Genomic DNA, 22524 nt, shown 5'->3' with positions numbered 1-22524 from the left:
GTGATTTTTAGCAAGTTGTGTTACAAAACCCTCATAAATTAGCATGTTTGGTGTTAATCAGTGAACGCACTATCAAATTGACTCAATACCACAATGCTATATACTTAGACAAGCATGTAAAAGGGAAAAAATGTCAAAATCCAATGCATGCACAGTGCGGTTTGGCTGGGCATGTTGTCTTTGATTTTACTTCATGAAATAACGTCAGTTGTCCATGAACGCGTTTACTTGACTAGCCCTATTCCCTGGATAAATAATACGAGACGGTTACTTCATACTGAATCATTGTTTCATGAGTCCAAGCTCCTAAAATTGCAAGATTTGCGCACACTTAAAATCCTTCAATTGATGAGGCAGTCATGCCTGCAAGAAATATGTGTTGATATTTTCAAATGGAAAAAGATAATCCTCGGCTTGGCTGATGGAGATCAGTTACTTTAGTTGCCAAATCGGAATAGACTACCGAATTTTGCTTTTCCCACCGAGTGGAATAATTTCAACCCCAGACATCGGTCTAATAAAAATGAGAATCACGAAAAAAAATAAGAGTTTATCTCATACAGAATTATTTCACTACGCCTGCGCGTAGAGAATTCTGAAATGCCTTTTTAGGTGGCGTTGTCCGATGCCGAGACCTTTTATCTTTTATCACCGATTCATTCCCGAACCCGCTCGAACAATGAAACCTGGTGATATCAAATCTTGTTTTCGGGAGCTATGACCTTGTCTTGCCTATGATGATCCTCTGGCTGAGGTTTGAGCAACACCCAAGTTTTATGATGAACCTCTTGTTAAAGTAATTTCCTATTTTATGGATTTATTCTCAACAAAAGAGGTTAACCAGCCTGAACAAGTTGAGTTATTGACATATGATTGGGCACGCAGAGAGTATTTGTGTGTGAGTGTCTCTCAGCTTGCCTGCCTGTGAATCTGTGTAATAGAATGTCAATTGTGTATTTCGTTCAAAAGTGCTGTCCCTTGCTCTTCTATGTGACAACTGATGTGACTGATAAGCCAAGTTTGTTTGCTCTCAGATTACTGACCAAGATGAATCATTTCATTGCCCATTAGCCCCCACATTGTCAACGGCATTCATGACACCTTGAGAGAGCAGTAAAAGTTTCTACAACTATAGTAAGAGCCAGTGGGAATTCCAACTGTTTCCCCAGACGGCCATCAGCAACCTGTTTCCAACTTCAGACCCCTACTAGTGGACCCATACTCCTATTTTGTATTAACTAAAGTGAGGTGTTTGTAATTAGGCCTTGGGACGCCATTCCATATTATGAGCCTAAACTATAAAGTTGTTGGCCTGCATGGTGACCTGCTTATAACCAAATCAATCATAATGTTCATCAAAAAAGTGGAAGAAATGAAGAAAACCAAAACATGATCAGTTTACTATGGTCATTAAAAAGGGATCTTGAGATGACAAACTGCTCTACATACTCTAATATAACAGTTTCGTTCTGAGATTCAGAAGAGGGCTCTAGTGTCAAGTTCTCTAGCCACAGTTTTGGCTCAAGAGAGTGTGGTTGGTCCACGAAGTTCAGGTATCTTTTTTTCTGAAGTATATTTATTAGATTTGCAAGAAAGTCTGGATTCGAGGACAAAGGTAACTTTCGAATGAAATTACTCTAGGAATTTCTTAACGAACAGTACGATAGGTTACGATTTAAAAAGTAATGACTAATTGTTATTTGGGAGGACATCTGTACCGCAGTTGATTAACGTGGGATCGAGTTGTACTAAAGGGGGTTCATGAATTCCATCCAAGGTTTCCTATTTTGTGAATATTCGAACGGCATCCATATATTTCGATCTCCCAGAATGGGGCCATACTAACCATGGCAATAATGTGTTTGTACATGTATTGCGCTGAAATAGATTGATACATCATCCAATGTCTCGCAAACATGTTGTTGAAAAAAAATTTAACTGTAGGTCGGTAAATTTACGATTTGCGAAAACATGTGATATGGACGACATACACTCGACATCGAAAAATCTTTCATGGCATCTCGTAAATTTCAAAACTTGCATGTATCAAAAACATGAATAGATATTTTTTACGTTTAGAACAGTTAAAGGAGGGCGTTGAGAGGAACGGATTTTGTAGCCCTTAGGTAAGATAAGGAACATTTGACGAAAGTGCTTCAAGTGGGATCTACTTTGTCCCGAACGAATGTTTCGACTTTTTTGCTGGAAAAACGACCGGTTTTGCGGTGAATGAGTTCGTTTACTATCCAACTTGGAAAAACTGGTTGGATTGGTGAATGATTTTGGATTTTGCACGTCTTTAATTAGGGTCAACTGCAAAGCCTCGACGAGCAATTGCTTCTCATGCTGACTGACGGCATTGGATGCCAAGAACTTGGGCGAACTTTTCGTCAATCTTCGCAAAATCTTCTAGGAACGTATTTTTTGAGGGTTGATCCTAAAATCAAAATAGTCATCGAAGTCGTCAAAAGGCTTATAATGGTACATAATATATAGCTATTGCCTTTCGGGTTAACGGACAAATTGACCATTGTTACATTTTCCAAATGAAATATTGTTCATGTTGATGTGATATGAAAGCGAAATTTAGTTAATCAATTAAAGGTTATTATATTTTATGTACAAGGTGGCAGATTTACGATGCCAACCATTTTTTACAAGCTTAACCATTTGATTTGTTGGTGCAAAGAATGAAGGTCACTTACTTAGCCAAACAAGCATGGATTTTTTTCTTATGGCACGAATGCTGACACACGACCATTTTCCGACATTTTTGACAGTGAAACCGAAGGAGAATAGGACTCATGGAATCGTTCATCTCAGACTCCAACGAGAATGAACTGGTTGAATCTCTCGAATCCTTATCGTTAACAAGCTTTCCCACCAAGCTAACACCACTCCAAATTTCATGAATGCTTGGTTTGACTCGTTCAGGGTTTATTAGACCTTTATTTGATTCAGAACCGGCACTCTCCATAATGTTCGCTCAGATTTGAATTCAAAAATTTAAGTACCGCACTGTTCCGTTTCATCAGAGATTCTAAACATCGAGGAACCTGGCGAGCGACCATCGAACTAGCAAAACTAAATTCACGCAAGCTCGAGTCTCGATTCCCGAAGGAAATGAGTTGGCCTTTGATCCGTTGGATCGAGACACGGGATCGATGATCTTGTGTGATCTTGTGTGACCTTGTGTGATGAGTACTACCACTTTGGACCGGGTTCGAATCTTGGTGCTGGGGGACTCGGGCGTGGGCAAATCCTCATTGGTCCACCTGATGGCCTATGGTCAGCCTTTGCAACAGATCTCTTATACGATTGGGGCCGCCATCGAGGTCAAACTCCACGAATACAAGGAAGGCACGCCCACTCAGCGCACGTTCTGGATCGGTAAAAAAACTATATTTTCTGAACGCGATTCAACCCATCGACTCATGGACTCTGCTACTATCTCTTTCTCTCTTTCTCTCTTCCCCAGAATTCTGTGATGTGGGTGGAACCCACGCTCACCGCAACGTTCGCCACGTGTTCTATGCCAACACCCACGGAATCATCCTGGTCCATGATTTGAGCAACAAGAAATCCCAAGGAAACCTCACTAATTGGCTTCGGGAGTTCATGGACCGGTAGCGCTTCAACGCCTCTCCTCACCTCCCCTCCCCTCCCCGGCAAATGAATATTACTCACTCATAGCCTTTGTTGGTCTTTCAGAGAGTCCGGGAATGCCAAGCTCCGCGAATCCACTTGGGAAGACCAGAGCGGAAGCAGCGATCATCTGGACACAATCGACGTCAACATCCCTTTATTGGTGGTGGGCACCAAACAAGACGTGGCTTCCGAGACCCACGCCCTACCGCTTCATCAGAAGCGATCCTTCATCGCCGAGGAATATCTCACCGAGGAGATCCAGCTGAATTGCCAAGATGAGCGGTCCGTGATGGCCGGATCGAGTGCCTCCAACAAGTTGTGTCGTTTCTTTGACAAGGTCATCGACAAGCAATTCTATCGCCGAGACGTCAAAGCCGCCTCTGAGCGACGACGGCTCTGACTCCGTGAATCCGACCATCGATTAAGCAATATATCAATCAATCAAGTGCTCGACGGACTATAATTCGCATCATGAGCTCCATCAATATCCCTGTGATCTCTTTGCGATGGGCCTTTCATGTGGCTCGTTGGCAGCCTAGTCCGCTCCAATGGCGACGAGCTTGTGCGGGGCTGGATCCCGAAGAAGTGGAGAGAATCTCCCAATTTCAGTATCAATCCGATGCCAAGGCTTCGCTGGTAGGTCAGATCATGTTCCGGAGGGCGGCTTGGGACTCCCTTCATGGCCTATTTCAAGACATTCATTGCCTTCGCTCGCCCAAGGGCAAGCCCCAAGTGGTTTGCGACGGGGTGATCCCGCTTTGGTTCGATGCCAATGTGGCCCATCAAGGAGATTGGGTGGTGCTAGCGGCAGAATTCGTCAACCCCCAAGGTGATGTACATGAGTTCCACCGCAAAAGAGGATATCTTTTCTATATGAAAAAATCTTCTCTGTAGATCAAGTTCGAGTGGGTGTGGATGTGATGCGGTTGAACGATCAGAGGGGCGACATTAATCGGTTCTTCCATTTGATGAAACGAAAATTTACCCCCCTTGAGTGGGTCATGATCCGGAATCCCAAAGATTCCCAATGCTGCTCAGCCGAAGAGCAACTCCGAATGTTCTATCGATATTGGGCCTTAAAAGAAAGCTTCGTGAAGGCAGATGGCTTGGGACTTGGTTGGAATCTTCAGAAGATCCAGTTTCACGTGAGTTAGATTGAAACATTCCCATAGCTCTAAACTTAATTGTAACATTGAAAGCCTGAACCGCGTTATCTGGTTTTATCTGTTAGATCACCTCGCCATTACCATCTTGCGATTCTCTACATCCAGTGCAAGATACTTGTGTGCAGGTTCTGGGCGCAGCCGATGAAACCTCGAAATGGACTTTCCAAGAACTAATCCTTAAAGACGGACAACATTGCATGTCTGTGGCTATAAAGAATGATAATACACGTAACGTCTCGTCGACCATCACTCGATATGTTGAGGATTTTGAAGATCTCATTCCTGTCGAGTTTGAAGACGAGCTGAGTGAAGAAACGTGGGATGACAATTGGAAAAAGTTTTGCCAGATGCAAGTAAATAAAGACGTTTAATATTGAACATTTATTTTATCCAATACTTGATTGGAATGACCTTCAATCATTTCGAGGTATGCAGTTATTAGAAAAATGTGTTGAGTTTGGTTATTAAGAATTATGCAATTCGTGTCATATCACTAGAGAGCTGTCGGTCCAAGTCACACTAAAGTCTCTTGAACATACATGAGCCGATCGTAATCGAAGTCCGAAAACTGGTACAACGATGCCTCAAACTTGGCCAAGGATGTCTCGGGGGAAGACAGGGGTTCAGAGGGTTCATCCCCGGTGCTCCAATCGATGCCATAATCCATGGCAGAATGGAAACATAAGGCCGTCGTCGGAGCCTTCGAAGTCAACGGCTCATCGACGAACAAACTATAACTCTGCAGATGGTTAGCCATGTTCGAAAGGGCAGAAGCAAACCCGCTGGAGGGATCATTGCTTGCCAATACATTCGCTGGTTTCTCTTGACTAATCTGTAACAACATATTATATCATCATATCTACAGAAATAGATATTTAGAGTGTCACGATTTAGATTATGAGCCGAGTAAGGTTACGAACCTCTGTTTTGAACAAACTGAATCCATCGTCTAAGTCCATAAATTGATTCAAAGCCTCGTTCGAAGATCTCCTGAAAGAGGTGGTGGGGTCGTTGGGAGAGGATCCCCTTTCACCCGTGCTGCAACTAGATCCGGGTTCAGGCGACGATAATGGTTGCCGTCGCTCGTCTTCATATTTCAAGGGATAGATCAGCAATCGAGGACACAAGGATCGGACCTCTAGTTTTTGCCCAGTCTTGGGATTCAATACTTCCACGTTGCTCTCGGTCACATCTGGACAAGGTTCGCTGTTCTGGGGTTGAATCCCGAATTTGTGGTTCAGGTCGTTCACAGTCCATCGCTCAGGGTTGAAATAGGCACTCAAGGGAGATATGTCACCTACGTTTGTGTCATACACGTGTGTCTGGAAATGGTAGCCCCAAGGAGCGAAAAAGGTGTTGTGTCGGACATTAGCCTAATAAAACCCAGGAGCCAGTTTACTTACCTCAAAATAAACGATGCCTCTGTGAAGATAGTTGAGAACTTGGGACTTGCGTTTGGTCCATGGAATGAACACAGCTTCGGGTTTCACGGGGATCAAATCCCCGGATTTCTCCAGCATTGTTGCGTTTGAATTTGGCTGGCCTGTTATGTCAGTCCCTTGTCTCCCCGAATTATGTTTGTCACAAAACGTAATCGTTTGGATGTTGGCGTCAAAAAATGAAACTGCTGTCTCGAGCCAATCACCAACAAAAAGAGCAACTTGACTAATTCACACTACTCATGACAGATGCTCATTTTAGCTTTCGTGGTCTGTGTTTTCCATGAGTTTATTTTTCGCGTGTCTGATTAATAATTCGTAGCAACATTAAATAACTGAGCTGTAACTAATCAACGTATAAAATCGGGTTGGATGCTCTCTTCCTTTTTTTGATTGCTTTGGTGTGTGGTGAAGGTAGTGAAGGTCATCAGTATCATGATGAAAATGATGATCTTGATTTGCTGTCGAGTGATGCCCATGGGTGCAATGATGCTGGTTAGTTAATGCCTTTTTAGTGTAGTACGCGAGTATCGTCAGATCTGGGACAAGGGAAGATTGGATGGTGGTGGGAAAGGGAAGAATCAGTCATGTGATAATGCAACTTAATTGAACAATTCATAAATATTTTCTCTTGAGGAACCTGAAGCAAAGTTGTTAGGCACTCTTCTTATAAATAAAAAATCTCGACGATCAGGAAAAAAGTCCAAAACAGTTTTTTTTCTTTTCACAGCCGGATTGAACCAGATACGATATTCTTGAAGAGCTCAGCATCCAAAGCCTCGTAAAGGCCAGACTTTGGATTCAGAAAGTACATCTTGTCGCTGATTTGGTCCGGATCAAAACCTTCGCGTTGCAGGTTGAATTTCTTCAGTTTGTAGGTGCCTGGAAGTTTATTAAAGAGCCAGTCTATAAACATTTCCTTGTCTCTGTACAACCATGAAACTTACCAGTGATGTCAAAGTGGTCGACTAGTCGTACAAAAAGTGGTCGTGCGAACGCGGGCAACTTGGCTTTCAGCCCCGAGGCCAACTTCTCCAGATCCACTATCTCGTCAGGGTCGTGAATCGCAGCCATCCCTGCCCGGCCCTCTGTACCTGGAATCTGTTAACAAACGTAGATAATCGTATCATTCGTCTTTCCGCATAATTGTGATTTCAATATGCCTCACCTGAACTCCATAGACAATGGCGTCCTTGAGATCAATAATGTTGCTCAGAATGGATTCGACTTCGACGGTGGAAACATTCTCTCCTCGCCACCGGAATGTGTCTCCCGAGCGATCTTTGAAGTATAACCAACCCAGGTCATCCATCACGAGAACATCACCACTTCGGAAGAACAAATCACCTTTGGTTCGTACATCACAGAGGAGCTTCTTTTGAGTAGCTTTCTCGTCCGCGTAGCCATGAAAATCTCGCACTGGGTGATTACGAACAATCTTGCCCACAAATTCACCGGGTTCACCTGAAACACAAAAACAACAGAAGAATTATAAAGACGTGCCCTTGGGTTGGGCAAAAATTGAATGTGCAGATTTTAGACAAGAATTACCTGGTTGACAGGTGATACAAAGGCCATTTTTGTCCCGAACTTCCGCACCTGTTTCTTCGTCCACTTTAACAAGACCAAGAGGGAGAATGTTGGGAAACAACAAGGACACGAAGCCCACAGCCCCTACCTTATTCTCGATATTGACTGGAATAGACGAACCAAATGAAAGCATTATAATAAATTCTATTCATATAGGAATGACCACTTGAAGCCTTTTTTTGAACTTACTTATTTGCGAGTTGCCTTCCGTTGAGCCATAGAACTCTGCAATTTTCTCGATGCCGAATCTCTGAACAAAGTCCACCCAGATCTGTTGCCTCAACCCATTGCCAAACATCAACCGCACTTTATGCTCTTTTTCTTCAGGTATTTGAGGGGTATTAAGCAGGTAGCGGCAAAGTTCCCCAATATATTGGGCGGCCTACCGAATTGAAAATGGACAGTTTTAATTCTATTATCATATCCATGCTCATTAAATATTCGTGAAACCAACGAACGTCAACTCACAGTGACGTTGAACTTGATGCAATCCTTCCAATAGGATGAGGCAGAGAATTTCTTTTTCATGACGATGCTCATTCCGTGTAGCATGCTTCCGGCCATGGCGATCATGCCAGCTACAGAGTGATACAACGGCAAAGGCGAATAGATGATGTCATCTTTCCGGACACCAATAACAAAATGGCAACCACCAGCAGCCAAAATGTATCTGTAAACAAAAAGAAATTGCCATTACTCGCATTTGCCTTGTTTCGTATTGTATAATGAGTACCTCTTTGATGACGGACAGAAAGTGACCTTTGCCAAAAGAGGCTAAATTTTAATTAAAGGACTGTTGTACGGATTGCCGGGTATGGGAATTGTCGCTAAATAGCTCTCTTCAGCCAAAGAGCTTATTTGTCATGATCTAAAACTTGTAAGTGTCTTGAGTAGTTCGAGGACAAACGGAAGATTACTTTGAAAAGGATGCTGGTAGGTAAACGTGAGTTTCGAAATAAATTTACCATATTTGAGTCAAATGGGTACACTTTATTCTCTGAAGTCGCGGATATGTCTGAACAATTTAAATGAACTACACGCGTTTTTTTGACTAACACGGGTTTCTCGAAATATTGACGAACGATCATAAAAAAACGGTAATAATTGCACACGAAGTTTCAGAAATTAGTTGAGAGTTGATTACAAATATACATGCTCTCAAAAGCACGATAGGCGTCACGTAATTATGTAAGAAATCAGGACTAGATTGGTTAAACTTTGCTGTCAAACAAGGTATGGCACAAAATACGCCGAGGCGTGATTGTTACAAGTACAAATAAAAAATTCTAAGCCTAAGCTGCCAGCTCCTCCAAAATTTCATCGGTTCGCTTGCTCTCGGATCTGAAGTAGTTCATGTACTCCTCGGGGATGGTCCAATCCAGAAGAATTTGAATGTTATTCTGGAGGATCTCGCGAATATCAAGACCCTCTTCTTTGCATGGAGACCGTCCAGAAGCGGTAATGGATTCCTTCAGGACTTCATCAATCAAACGAGTTCCAAAGCCCAGCTTTTTCAAACGTCCTGGAGTGGATATCTTCTTGAGAAGAAGGGCAAGTAGCGTTCTCATTTTTTCCATGGGCATCAACTGCCGTCCGTCATCAGATAGCTCCACAGTTTGAACTGGAATTTGAATAAACTGAATGTCCTTGATGCTCCCTTGATGGCTCTCCGGCGGCATAGCAATCCCAACTAGGTCTTCAGGAATCTCATTGGGATGCTTCCTCTCTACATGATCTTGGTATTCATTCTTGATCTTGAAAAAGATCTCGCATCTTTCACAATAATACGGCTTATCGGTGTCATGAACGCAGAGCATATGCTTCTTTAAATGAGGCAATTGGGCGAATGCTTTTTTGCACAATTTGCATACATGAGGCTTCTCTCCGGTGTGCATGCGCAAGTGTAGCTTCAGTGCCGTGGAATGAGAGAAGGAACGGGCACAAATCTTGCAGGAATATGGCCTTTCCCCGGTATGAACTCGCATGTGGACTGTCAACTGACTACGTTGATTAAATCTGGCCTTGCACTGATTACAACCGAAGGGTTTTTCTTCTTTATCCTCCGCGTGAGTGCGCATATGATCGCGAATATGGCCTTTAAAGCTCTTGTTGCAAACATCACATTTGTACAAGCGCTTGTTTTCATGAAAAGACAAAATATGTCTCTTCAAAGTATCCGCCCGAGGATACGCTTTGTCGCAAAGATGGCATTGGAACTCTCGAGACCCGACATGAAGTTTCATATGAGTCTTTAGGTTGCCACTTGAAGTAAACTTGAGATTGCATTCAGGATCAGTACAACTGTAAGGTTTATCTCCGGTGTGGGTTCGTCGATGAACCATTAACTGGCCTCCACGAGCAAAACTCTTGTCGCAATATTCGCATTTGTAAGGCCTCTCGCCCGTGTGAGTTCTCTGGTGCAATCTCAAACGCTCCTTTACGGCAAAGCCCTTATCGCAAGTGTCACACTTGTAAGGCATTTCCCCTGTATGAGCGCGCATATGGACGGCCAGACTACCGACTTGAACGAATCGTCGGCCGCATATTCCACATTGGTATGGCTTGTCTCCAGTGTGCTTCCGAGAATGTTTCTCCATGTCATACTTTCTGGAGAATCCCTGTTTACAGAAGGGGCAATTGAAACGCTTTACCTCTTTCAATTTCTTCGTGGTCTCATTGCCATTGATTTCATCAGGTTCATCACTAGAAACGATAGGTTCAATCGCCGAATCTTCGTCCACCAAAGGCCCTCTTTTCTTGTTCTCTCGGGATCGCTTTCTTCGCTTCGTTGGAGTCTCTTGAAATACACCGTTGGTTTGAGCAAGATCTCCGGAACTAGCAGCCACCGCATCTTTTTTCAGTTTAAAACTGGGACTAGTTGCATGTTTGGCTGGTGACCTCTTCGGTTTGGTTGGCGTTACTTGGGGATCATCTACCACTTTGGCCTTGACCGGAGAACTCCTGGTTGTTCTCAATGAGGATCGAGCTCTTTTGGAAACGGGAGCCATGATTCTGTCGGTTGATTGGTTTCTGTCTTGGATTGCAAAGTTGGCAAAGATATGGCAACAACGACTTTTCAGTTTGATAACGGTTAGAGATAACGCACGAGTTCAATTTGGAAACAATATTTTAGTGTTTGTCCTCTATCGTGCAACTAGTGGTGAGTTCAGCGCACGTACAAGCAAACATTGGATCCTGAACTTGTCAGCCTGGTCATTAATTCCTGGTTCACAAATTCGATGAATTTTCAAGGCTCTTTTGATAACGAGGTTGAGACTGAATTCGATGTCGATGTTGATAGGGATGATTGATAATAGGGTGATCTTTCAATGATTATAATTAGCACATATCACTTGAACGCAGATGATTAGCTTAATTGCTGGCCGGTAGGAACAACCGCATATGGCACGAAGGATGACGAAGGGACGATACAAGGAGGGGATCACCTTGACTAGAGTAAAGGAGTTGGGTAGGACTAGATTTTGTTACATGATCGGTGAGTGTGGAGGGTTACATGCCTGGGCCAAGAACTCCGAGCACTTATGTTCTTGGGCGTCCACGTCTTACACATACACACTTCCTCCCCCTCACTCGTCAGAAGTCCAAAAAAGCCACTTGGACGAGAACGAAACTCGACTCGGAGTTCCTCGATCCAGTGCCAGAGAGCATAGTAGCAATCGGAGGAGTCCAACAGCCAACCGACCGACCTACCGAACGACCGATTTCGGAGTAAGAGGAGAGGGAGCAGAGATGGTGGTGGGGATGATGATGATCCAAACGGAGAAGAATAACGACAATTCACTTTGGAGAACTCAAGGCGGAATGAGTGCACGTCGTAGTGGCGAGCTCGATCTCCCAGCACTCCCGACTTCAAGAGAGGCAAAGGAAAAGCGATATCGTTCTTTGCCTCTAATCAAGGCTAACAGCAAACGGACGAACGACAGCACCAGACTAGCTGACGAGGCTGCTCTTCAAGGTTCTCTGGCCCCCGAGAGCACACACGCATGAGCTCGAACACACACACATTGGACCGCTAGACTTCAACGGTCGGAAAAATCGATCGTTTGTAACGAACTGCAAGGAGGGACGAAGGAGCCGAGAGAGAGAAGAGGGGGGAGCAAGAGGACGAGGAAGAGAACAACATCGTCGCGAGAAGGAACATGGCGCTAGAGGAGAAGGAAAAACGAGAGGAGCCAGAAGAACAGAGGACTTCACGGAAAGCCGGTCCGATATATGCGTTCCTTGCTTGGGAGGAGAGGATTGAGCGAGGACAGGCGAACCAGGCAAACAAGTACTAATGGTAAGAGAGAAAACTGCAAGCCACTTTAAGAGGATCATAAGAGGAAGAATCCGAACATCCCAAAATATTCTCTAACTAAAAGGCTAAACTCACTATTGCCTCCACAATTCGTGTACAACCGAGATTTGGTATTGAAAGCATCGCTGTTTTAGAAGTAGGCGGTAAAAAAGGAGAGAGAAGTCAGCCACTCGATACACTTTAAGGGGACAATGTTTGTTTCCGCTCAGAAAGGCATGAGATATGAAGGCGATCAAGTTTTAATCACCAGACAAACAATTAAAAAAAAACCCTCCCTTTTGTCGTTCACAACATCAATCTTGAGACACGAGAAGTCATAATAAATAGTGAGATAGCGAATCAATCCTACACTAACAGACCCAAAAAGGGTCCCACTTATAACCTTACTCTTATGTTACCGTCATGCTTTCACTTTCCCTCTAAACGGGTTGTTCGCGTTTTCAGCATTGGCGCACGCGGGGATTTTGACCGTTAGAACAGGTTCAAAGAACTTTTAATGCAATCAATCGTCCTTCCAACACAATGTGCCCCCACCAACTTGTCATCTGCCTCGACTCTTGGGAATGCATGCCATCTGCTGCACTGGCAAGTCTTTCTGCCACCATAAACATGGTATATTCTTCATGTCTATTGTTTTAGCTGCTCTGCGTGTATAAACAATGGTAAATTGCGACCAATAATTAGCACAACTTGACAAGGAGACACAGAGAGCATTGCCAAGAATACATTCTAAACATGAAGGATATGCATTTTCGTTTGTGCCACTCGTTCAAAACAGAATCGATCTGGAGCAGGTGCACCAGTTAGTTGCAAGCCTTTCCTCCAGATTATTAGTAACCAGTAGGTCTATCTACCAAAGGAGATCAATTCCGCGATGTTTCTTGCACTACATATGCCACTAAACAGGCTAGTTAGATGAACTTTTGAGGATGGTTAAGTGTACAAGTTGGTATAAAAGATAAAGCAGCAAGAAGGCAATTCATAACTTCTTTGCTTTAAAGGCAATAGAATTACTCCTCATGAATATGAGTTTCAGGAAATAATCGATTCTTATGCACATAGTTGTTTGGTAGACGTTGCCAGTGCAGTCCCATCACTCTTGCAGACTTGAAGTGAGAACAAAACAGCAGAGAAGCATGGCCTAAAACAAATTTAGCATCAATTCAGATACATAATCTCTAACATGTTGGTGAATGAAATGTAAGAATTACTATTATTAGAGTTGGCAGACCGAGCTAGCCCTTAAATGTAGGGTTGATCTGGAATTCTTATCAGAAAATAGTCCAAATCTGATTTGGAAGGTGTTACCCGATTAGCAACATCTCCGTACTCTACGAATATTGGAGAAAGCAAGTAAACAATGAAGGAAACCGAGAAACACGAGGAGGTTTAAAGTGCTTCCAAAATGCACATTACGCCTCCATGGTCACTAGAATTGACCCAAAAACTCGGGCGATGACAAAGCTCATGGACGCTTTTGAAAATGTACAATATCAGGTACCTTTTGTATTATCTGTGAATACTGTGCAATCCCATAGCACACACCAATAAATGATAAAATCACGTTAACATTTTGTCACTTGTAAAAGCTATCTAAGAGCCTTTACACACGGATGGAAAACCGAGATTGAATCCGGTTTGAGGATTGAAGTGGGAGTAGTGCTGGGGCGAGTCCAGCAGGGGACTCAAACATCAAAAACTCGCCCCAGCATTAGTTCTTCTTCAATCCTCAAACCGGATTCAATCTCGGTTTTCATCCTAGTGTAAAGCCGCCCTAACTAAGGACGGATGGGCTTGTCAATAATAAAATCAGATTTGTAGAGAAACTTGCCAACATAGAGTTATAGTAGGCGTTGCAATTCTTGTTGGCAGACCCCTTGTTTCTTCCAAAACTTCAGTCTAAGTGGCATATCTTTGAACTAGTTTTTGACCATAATTAATCCTGAAGGATTGTGAAATAGATTTAAGTAGTGTAGAGGACTGCTGGCAAGATTTTGCCACATTCATTTTGGCCAAGTATAGCCTTTTTATTTCGCAAATTTTGCTTCAAAGCGTAGCTCAGACCCATAGTCAAAACTTGAAACTCCAAAACATTTGAAGATACATCTATCAATGTGTTTGCGTTACATTAATCCTTTTCACTTCCAAATTGCACAGCACATTACTCGCGAACCATTAATAAAATATCTTAATCAAAAGAGAACGATATTTGGCTTTACTCATAATGCGGCTCATCAACAGACCATACCACAATATTATCAGATTTCTTGGGTTTGCGACTATTCACTGACGTCACAACAATATTTCTGCTTGTCATTTGGTCACTAAATTTAATGAGAGGGGTGTCCACATCAATAACTTGAAACCACGCCATTGATTTTAATGCCGCAATGCCGTATATTTCTTGGCATAATCTCCGTTTAGCCGCTGACATTTCGATAGTCGATCAAGCCAGCTCTTAAAGACCCCTAAAGGCTCTTTCAATGATATCTCTGACTTCCCTTCTTTCTAGACCTCTTCCACGGCGCACGGCGGCCATGGACTTTCTGATAAACTTACTCTTCATGAGGGGAGAAGGGAGAAGGAAGAAAGTAAGCTGAAGCCAAGTCAGGAGAGTAGGGATATGAATAATACCTCTCCCAGCCAGGGAGTCGATCGTGAGCTTGGACGTCTGTTGCCTGGTATGGACGTTCATGGGCAGTCGCCAATTTGACCGTGATTTTTCGGGCCTATCGAAAACTTCCGAAAAAAGCTCAAGACATTGGAAAAATATTAATTTTTAATGGTTTGTGTTTTCGTAACAAAGTAAGATACTTTTGGCTTTGAACATTAAGAAAGGCAACGGCCATCACTTTCCTTGTTGAAATATCAACCTTGAATTTCTTAAGAAGCCTTGCGTCCTTTTCCAACCACTACCTTGACATCCGTTTGGTTTCTACGTAGAGTTTAGAAATGGACTAAAGGCTTGTCCGTCTTGATAATCCTGTTTGAAAAGGCTCTGATATCAAAATTCAGCTTGAGATAAAGGCCGCTCTGATATAAAAATTCAGCTTGAGATAAAGGCTGCCCACTCTCACCCTTTTCATTCTTTAAACATCGGTCAATAGCCCCCGACAGTACTTTTTGAAACATTTTGTGGTATTTTTGACAACTTCTTTCCTTCTCCTTGTGATGAACCTGAACGTGTTTTCGAAAGATCTGTAGCTCAAAGCAGCGCAAACCTAATAAGGATAAATACCTCCAAACTCTTCCTACTCTAATGGTTATTCTCAGAAAGGGGCCGATACTTCAGAAAATCTTTAAATGCCTAAAAGTGCAGGCAATCCCAACATTTGACAGAAGGATACGAAAGTCTATTCATCAAATAACGAGAAAATGGTTTCGCCACCGTTAACCTTTACCACAAACAACTTGGCTTAAAACATAAGGTTCGATAATGTAAGAGATAAGGTCACTGATGCTCTAAATTACTAACTTGTAGCGGACCATAAGGCCTGACATGTTAATGAGTCGAGAGATGGAAGTTGACTGTATGTACTTATGGGAGAACGTGAACTTGTAAGGAAATGGACTGAGCAGAGAATACTATATGGAAGAAGCGGAATGGTCGAGTTTCAGGATAGCTACAAACTATACAATTAATGGGCCATCAAGATCCGCTTACTTCGATTCATTGATGCATAAAAAAAATCTAGCAAGAACCATCATTTGCCCTGCTACAGATATCCATGTAAATCTTTGTTTCTAATCATTGGCATGAAAACATTTTGATAGGTATTTGTTATGGTGAGAGGGAATTTTGAAACTAGTTAGTTGTTGGTATAAACAAAAAAAAATCAAATCAGATTTTTCCCGATTAACTCCCTGAATTTGAACGGATTCGCTGACTGCTAATTGTTAATTAACTGAGATTTGTCGATTCTTTTTCAAAGAGCCTACCTTGAGTGTTTGATAACGGCCGCTTTGGGCATTCCTGTGGTCCCTGATGTATATATGTACATTAGTTTGTCTTTAAAACCAATTGAATCTTGAATGACCTTGTCCACAGGTCCGTCAGACGTTTTTAGAAGACTCTCCTCCAACATCACGGTTTGGAAATGCTCATCAGAGTTCTTTGGCGCGGGGCCCAAGCAAAATGAGGAATACTCGGTATAGCCATTCTTCACTGAAGCAATGACTTCACCCACGGCTGCAGAACATAGAAAGTAACGTACTTAAATTAAACTAAAACCACCACGAATTGACTAACTGCTGGCCCGAGAGAAAGCAACATTTCACCGTCATGATGTTATGATAACGGCTAGTCCACGTACCGTCGTATACATCGGAGCTAAAAACGATGGATTTGCAGTCGGCGACGTGAATGGAATGTATCAAGGACTCCTGTCTGAGACTGTGGTTGATCAGAGCTGGTACGGCACCAATCTTACTCAATCCCAACCAAATCCCCACGTACTCTGGTCGATTTTCCATGAACAATGCGACTGAGTCGCCTTTCTTGAAACCCAGAGACAAAAAGTAATTGGCGATTCTGTTGCTGTACTTATCAACCTAAAGAAGGGGAATCAGTAGCAATATCGTCAGTAAAAAGAACTTTGGTTTGTTGAACTCTCTATCTTATTTACCTCACTGAAGGTCCAAGTGGAATCCTCAAAATAGAACATGATCTTATCTGGAATTCGTGAAACCGTTTCATGGAACATTTTGGGGACCGTCCAATCTAAGAACTCCGCTTTTTTGACCAATAACATCAATCGTACCATCATTAGACCAGCTCTATAATGAATATAAGAATAACATAAAAGAAACTCCCATTTCGCAACTAAATTTACAATAAAAATCTGACCTTGCATCCCGGCCAAACGTGTGGTACAAAATGTAGATCGTATTTTGCGAAAGGATGGTCCACAACAAGGCCACAGAGAGTAAAGCCTGTCCCCAGCTCCAATGACCGATCCCAGTCAATCCGAAATATAAGGCAGCCAGAACAGCGTACTTTTGCATGACAGGAAGAATCACTTTGGGACCTAAGGAAATATAAGTAAATAATTGAAATTTGACTTGACGACCACGTATCTGTCAGGTCGTCTTCAAGATGTGCCATTCTTCAAAAAAGTTACAACATCTACGATTCGACTTTTGAATAGAGCTTTACCAGAAGGTGAGGAGACTTTGACTTCAGCTTTCCCACGATGGTTTCACACTACTCATACACAAACTACCATAATTCAACATACTTTTTCCAACATTCTTCTTTACACCCCACCTCTTCACACGCAACAGTTCCAAAACGAAACCATTCGGAACTCTTGCGGGGAGCACTTTGAGGTGGCATTGCCATACTGGGCCATGAATGTCGGTTTGTTACCGATATTAAAGGCATAACAGGTAAACAAAGTCGAAGAAAGGCCAAAGCCCTCTCCTCTTCTCCACTGCTCCTTGGCTTGTGATCGGGTGTATGCCATTACCAAAATTACTCATTCATTTCCAATTACCTGTTCCCTCCCGAAGGCTTTTGAGAAAAGATCGATCCATTATGATTGTTTTAGAGCGCTGCCAAGATAATTAGCCGAGGTCCCTGGAATGTGCGTCCAACTCTACTGAGCGATTTTTCTCAAATGAACCCCCAAGTGAGAATATGACATCGCGGAAACAATGATATTCAAATTCTTTTTCAGGAAAAACGGGTCCGAACGTTGCTGCTCACACATACACAAATACGGTCAAAGGACAGAATGCAAAGTCCATCCAGTTCCTCTTCAACTTGGAATTGGTTATTAATCAATGGATCTTGCTTGTTTGGTCCACGACAGACTTACTTCGTTACTCAAAGGCTCGGTTTTGTGCAATGCACTACGTACATCTAGTGCATCCCGAGTGCTGTTGTCCTACATCTTACTACGCAATTACTATCAAGACTTGGACCCGAGCCCACATGTCTTAGCGAAAAAGGGCAACTCTGTAACTTGAGAGATATAATATCATCCTTCAGCACCTCGATAAGCATTTTAAATCCTGAACACCCGGGAGGAAAATCCGCCTTATTTACCCATCTACCTGTGTCCCTAACCGACCCCGCAGCATTAGCAGCTTTGAGGGATAAGCCCCCTCCCCCCCCCACTATAACATGACGATAAGACTTGTAACAATAGAGGACACTTGTTGATTTCTCGGCCCCTGATAGCTCAACCCATCCCCGGCGTCCCCGGCGTCCCCAGCCAACCCAACGTGTACGTACTATGATGGGTCAAACAAATTGGGAACTCGTCTTCCGAAGACAATGTTGATTCAAGAGCATGAACTTGATACGTCGCTGTTGTCGTCGTCGTTTTTTCACTCGCTTACTTACTCATTCACTCAATCAATCATTAACACTGTCAGTTGGTCAGTCAGTTCCAATGTTAATCGCGAGATAAGATGTCCATCTAGCCGAATGGACTTCATTGATTAGAGATCGAACCTATGGCTCGAGATAGAAAAATGAGTCCGGCTGTACCTGGGTTGAGCGCATCCATGATGGACGAAAATAACGATCACCCTAATTCGAAATCAGCCCCACAAGGATATATTCCAGGCAATCCAAGCTCTGGGCATGTCAGTGGTGGTCTTGAGGATCTCAGGATGGGCTTGTTCGGAAGGTCACTTGAAGATGGTGGTGTTCTCTGAGCCCGTACTCGTGTAAACGATGATCAGCTCTCGTCGATCAGCTCCTTGCGTTCAAGTTGAATGTTGTGAAAAGTTATCCAACCTCTAGGTAGCGTTGTTGCGTCACTTACGAGGTGCTCAACTCATCGGTGGGTCCGGTGGGTCCGTCGCGTCCGTCGGGCGTTTGTTGTCAGTTGCTGTTGTCGAGGGAAGTGATCCTGCCAAAGGACACCCAACACCCACCCAGCATGCTCACCATTCAGCACTCATGATAGGGGGAGCGCCAAAAAGGAGAATCCGTGGCCCGGTTTGCCAGTTCTTCAATGCCTTTCTCTCCTTCTCTCCAAAGATCTATTCTTTCCCATTGCGGTCCTGCCTGGCCTGAGTGAGTGTGCCTCTCTTTCAATTGGCCGATTCACATGCCTCGATCCTACGCGCCCCAGTGATTCTTGCATGTGAACTGAGGGTAAGACAGGCCCTAAGTAGGACATGGAGTCCATGGGTAGGACAACGTAGATAACGATAATACAGGCCGCGCACCAGGCCTTTCCAGCGTGTTTTAATCAGCCGATCGACGAATGAAGGCTGACAGGCGCGAATGTACGGTCATCGAAACGGAGGCAGAGGCTTCAGCTTCTTCAGCCTTTCTCTTTCAAGGCCGACACTGCTAGAATACCCACCGTCCAAACATGGACAGGGCCAATGCGAAGAATACAAATTTAAGGCCTAACCAATTGGTACTAAAATAAAGTGCTTGCGAGACATCATTTGACAAACATATTTTCTTGAAACTGAATAATTGAGACTTTCAAGAGTCATCAACGCCCCAAGGTTTCTGGTCGAAGACCGGATGGCTCTGCGAACGGAAGCCATAATTTAGTTTCTCCTAACCGTTCACTATTTCCAGATATGTAATATAATCAATGCAATTACAAGATGTTATTGAAAAGCTGAGCTGGGCAAATTTGCGCACAAAACCATGCATAGGGAACTCAGGAGACCTGGCCAATGTTATGTGGTAAACAACATAAAATTCAAATGTTCAGCTTGACACCATGACTTTGAAACGCACAACTTTACAAGTAAACGGTCACGTTTTACACTCGGTTAAACATTTTTGAATTTTACTTTTATACCCTCTTTTGCTAAAGATGGGAGCCCTAGCTAAGGTCCTTTAAGCTAAAAAGCTGCCTTTTCGGTTCAGTACACAGGATTTGAAGGGTTAAGTAGCTCAGAGTTGCTGTGACCCAGGGTAGGCACATTTGACGGGAAGCTCATTCACAGTTCATATTTTTGAAGTCCGTGGTTCTACCGGTTCTACCCAAAGGTTCTGAAAGGAAAGATGGGGCACCTTGAAACTGGCGCCACATGGACTGTAGCGGCGAAGCGAAGAAATAGAGAACAAGCCAAGAAGCACAGCTTTCCCTTCAAACAAAAGCTGCCGAAGCTTGTGTCCAATGGGCAATGGCCTTGGGAGATTCCTGGAGGAGTAACCTTAGGGTTGCCAAAATCGACAAGAAGCATCTAAACTTCAATGTCTCTGAAAAATAAAATTTTGTCCAGTGTGTGCAGTCTTTGTGAGAAGAATGCCCATGCATATAATTTTCTTTACTTTTGCAATTCGTCGAAACCAAATTGATGTCTCTTTACATCGCAATAAGATTGTAAAAAAAATATCCACATCCACATTCGTAGACCATGATCACCCTGATTGGAACTAAATTTAAACAAAAGAATCAGGTTATGACTTTGGCAACGTTTATTTGAATAACTGGACATTTGGCCGCTTCTTTCTTCTTTTCCAACCCCATGAAATTAGCCGCAGCCGTATACTTTTCAAACGCAAGCAAGTACGACAAAAAGCTGAAAAACTGAATTCAAATGGGACTTGCGTTATTGTAACCCAAAGCTTTCATTTTGGTCCAGGTCTCTTCATCCTGAGGGAGAGTTGAGATAATGCACTGAGAGGAACCAAATTTGATCTAAAAACCTGGAACCTTGTGAACTTGGCCCGTCAAAAGAAGGGCCCGTAAAAGGACTGTATTTGAACGTGCATTGTCTGATTTCTAAAAAAGTCAGCACAACGGTAAAGATTTTCGAAGAATTAGCCATTGAGAGAGCGATTTCATTTATTTCTATAACAGAAACCTGGCTTCGATCAGGGGTCTTAGATTAGACCATGGTTAGTTTCAACTTAGTTCGTTGTAATAAGGTACACCCAGATAATGCAATTTACCACATGGGGGTGTATGCCTATAACTTAGGAATGATTTACACCTTAGTCATGTACAAATGTCGAATGGAGAAGTAGAGGTCTTAGTTTGTCACATCCAAGTTTGTCACATTGTCACAATGTATAGACCCCCCTCTTGCTCAATAGCTCGTTCCTGCCAGCTCTCAAATTCACAAGAAATGAGTTGGACCGGGCAGTTTGCTGGAAGTTTTCTTGTAAGGGCTTTCATTTTCCGGCTAGTGGTCGTAGAGTGGGAGGCTAGTCTCGATGGGTACATTCCCATTTCGAAATCGACATCTCAGTCGTTCGAAAAGCTGGAAAAAGCGATCTTGCGCAATTTCTCCCACCATGTTGGTGTAGCCACCAGAGCGAATAACGTTCTCAATTTGAACTTTCCAATGCCCTGATCTGATCCAGTATGTCCATGTGACACCTACTAATCTGTCAGATCATCATGTTCTTGAGATAGGGTCGACCATTACTCAAAAGCCGGCGTGCTCTAGAGTAAAACCGGTCAAAAAGGTCGGTGTGGCTAGGTTCAAGTTCAAAGATGAACATTGGCCGTTGATTATGGAAAGATTAGAAGAACTTGACCTGATTTCAATTCTGAAACAGGAATCGTCCATAGATGCAGCCATTGATAAATTAGTTTTAGTTTTTAAGGAAGTTTGCTCCAGTATAACAATCTCTGAATGTGTTGTCTGTTAGAGGTCCTAGACCATAGATCTATGGGGCTGACTAAGGATAGTAGTCGTGGTTCACCCAAACATGCCTTAAATGTATTCGATGTGAACAGGCATGAATCCAACTGAGTTGTTCCGATATTTTTTTTTCTAACTGAAATGTTCATGGTCCTCTATCCGTGGTAGGTGGGCGTGTTCTTTCTAATAATCTTTGGTCCCGGGCTCAATTGGGTTGAGCTTGGTGTAAGCTAGGAGTAGGAACCCATAAGCTAGCTAGGGATTTTAGTTAGTGGTCATCTATGAATTTGGATGGTGAGGAATTGCTTGAGGGCCGATTCGGATCTTTGGGGCCACATGGATTTAATCGACGAGGTTAAAGCCCCGACACGGTCGTTTTCTCCAGTTTTTGCTTCGTCAACCGATGGTTGTGGTCATGTAGAAAGCAAGTGCCCTAGAGTGACCATATATTTTTATTGGCGATGGTTTGTTCAATACAACAGTATTGGCGGTTAAGACATTCGACGAGTTCAAGTTTTCCAAAAATGAAATCAAGGCTGTCATGAAATTGGGAGGGCTGGTGTAAAGAGTTTGGTTAAGGTTTATATTATAAACGTGATCGCGGTCTGGGAGCGGTTTGGTGAGCAGTCCACCCGATACATCACCCATCCTAATGTAGCAGTATGGCCGGCAACTGTCCACGGGGGCGCCAGCTCTTATACCGGTATAAGAATATTGAATGTACCATTTGAGATGCCAAGTGAAAGGCTAGTGGAAGCGTTAGCTCCATTTGTCGAAATTTTGT

The 22524-nt window shown here is 43.1% G+C and overlaps 4 protein-coding genes across 5 annotated transcripts; 2 read left to right on the top strand and 2 right to left on the bottom strand.

Moving 5' to 3' along the window:
• The first annotated feature begins 3055 nt into the window (after positions 1 to 3055).
• On the top strand, positions 3056 to 4048 carry LOC131889648 (rab-like protein 3). Its single transcript, XM_059238791.1, has 3 exons — positions 3056 to 3390; positions 3479 to 3626; positions 3712 to 4048. The coding sequence occupies exons 1-3, from the start codon at positions 3198 to 3200 to the stop codon at positions 4046 to 4048; spliced, it is 678 nt and encodes a 225-aa protein (XP_059094774.1). The 5' UTR covers positions 3056 to 3197.
• Positions 4049 to 4119: 71 nt separating this feature from the next.
• LOC131889647 (L-aminoadipate-semialdehyde dehydrogenase-phosphopantetheinyl transferase-like) lies at positions 4120 to 5192 on the top strand. Its single transcript, XM_059238790.1, has 3 exons — positions 4120 to 4477; positions 4543 to 4793; positions 4880 to 5192. The coding sequence occupies exons 1-3, from the start codon at positions 4120 to 4122 to the stop codon at positions 5183 to 5185; spliced, it is 915 nt and encodes a 304-aa protein (XP_059094773.1). The 3' UTR covers positions 5186 to 5192.
• Positions 5181 to 18897, bottom strand: LOC131889645 (long-chain fatty acid transport protein 4-like). Of its 2 annotated transcripts, none has more exons than XM_059238788.1 (13): positions 18658 to 18897; positions 17008 to 17188; positions 16787 to 16937; positions 16475 to 16712; positions 16101 to 16350; positions 8312 to 8513; positions 8033 to 8225; positions 7805 to 7948; positions 7422 to 7717; positions 7201 to 7354; positions 6218 to 7135; positions 5735 to 6136; positions 5181 to 5646 (listed from the first exon to the last, which is right to left on the bottom strand). In XM_059238788.1, exons 1-11 carry the CDS (start codon positions 18674 to 18676, stop codon positions 6978 to 6980), a joined length of 1986 nt encoding a protein of 661 aa, XP_059094771.1. In that variant the 5' UTR covers positions 18677 to 18897; the 3' UTR covers positions 5181 to 5646; positions 5735 to 6136; positions 6218 to 6977. The 2 variants fall into 2 exon arrangements, with proteins under 2 accessions (XP_059094771.1, XP_059094770.1); XM_059238787.1 differs by lacking the exon at positions 18658 to 18897 and adding an exon at positions 17657 to 18096.
• LOC131889646 (zinc finger protein ZFP2-like) lies at positions 8813 to 12182 on the bottom strand. The gene has a single exon (XM_059238789.1). It carries the CDS (start codon positions 10849 to 10851, stop codon positions 9136 to 9138), a length of 1716 nt encoding a protein of 571 aa, XP_059094772.1. The 5' UTR covers positions 10852 to 12182; the 3' UTR covers positions 8813 to 9135.
• Positions 18898 to 22524: the final 3627 nt, after the last annotated feature.

This window comes from Tigriopus californicus, chromosome 10, assembly GCF_007210705.1.
Source record: "Tigriopus californicus strain San Diego chromosome 10, Tcal_SD_v2.1, whole genome shotgun sequence".
Classification (NCBI taxonomy): Eukaryota; Metazoa; Arthropoda; class Copepoda; order Harpacticoida; family Harpacticidae; genus Tigriopus; species Tigriopus californicus.
Note: the sequence above shows the minus strand (reverse complement) of the source record. Positions and strands in the feature narration are given on the sequence as shown.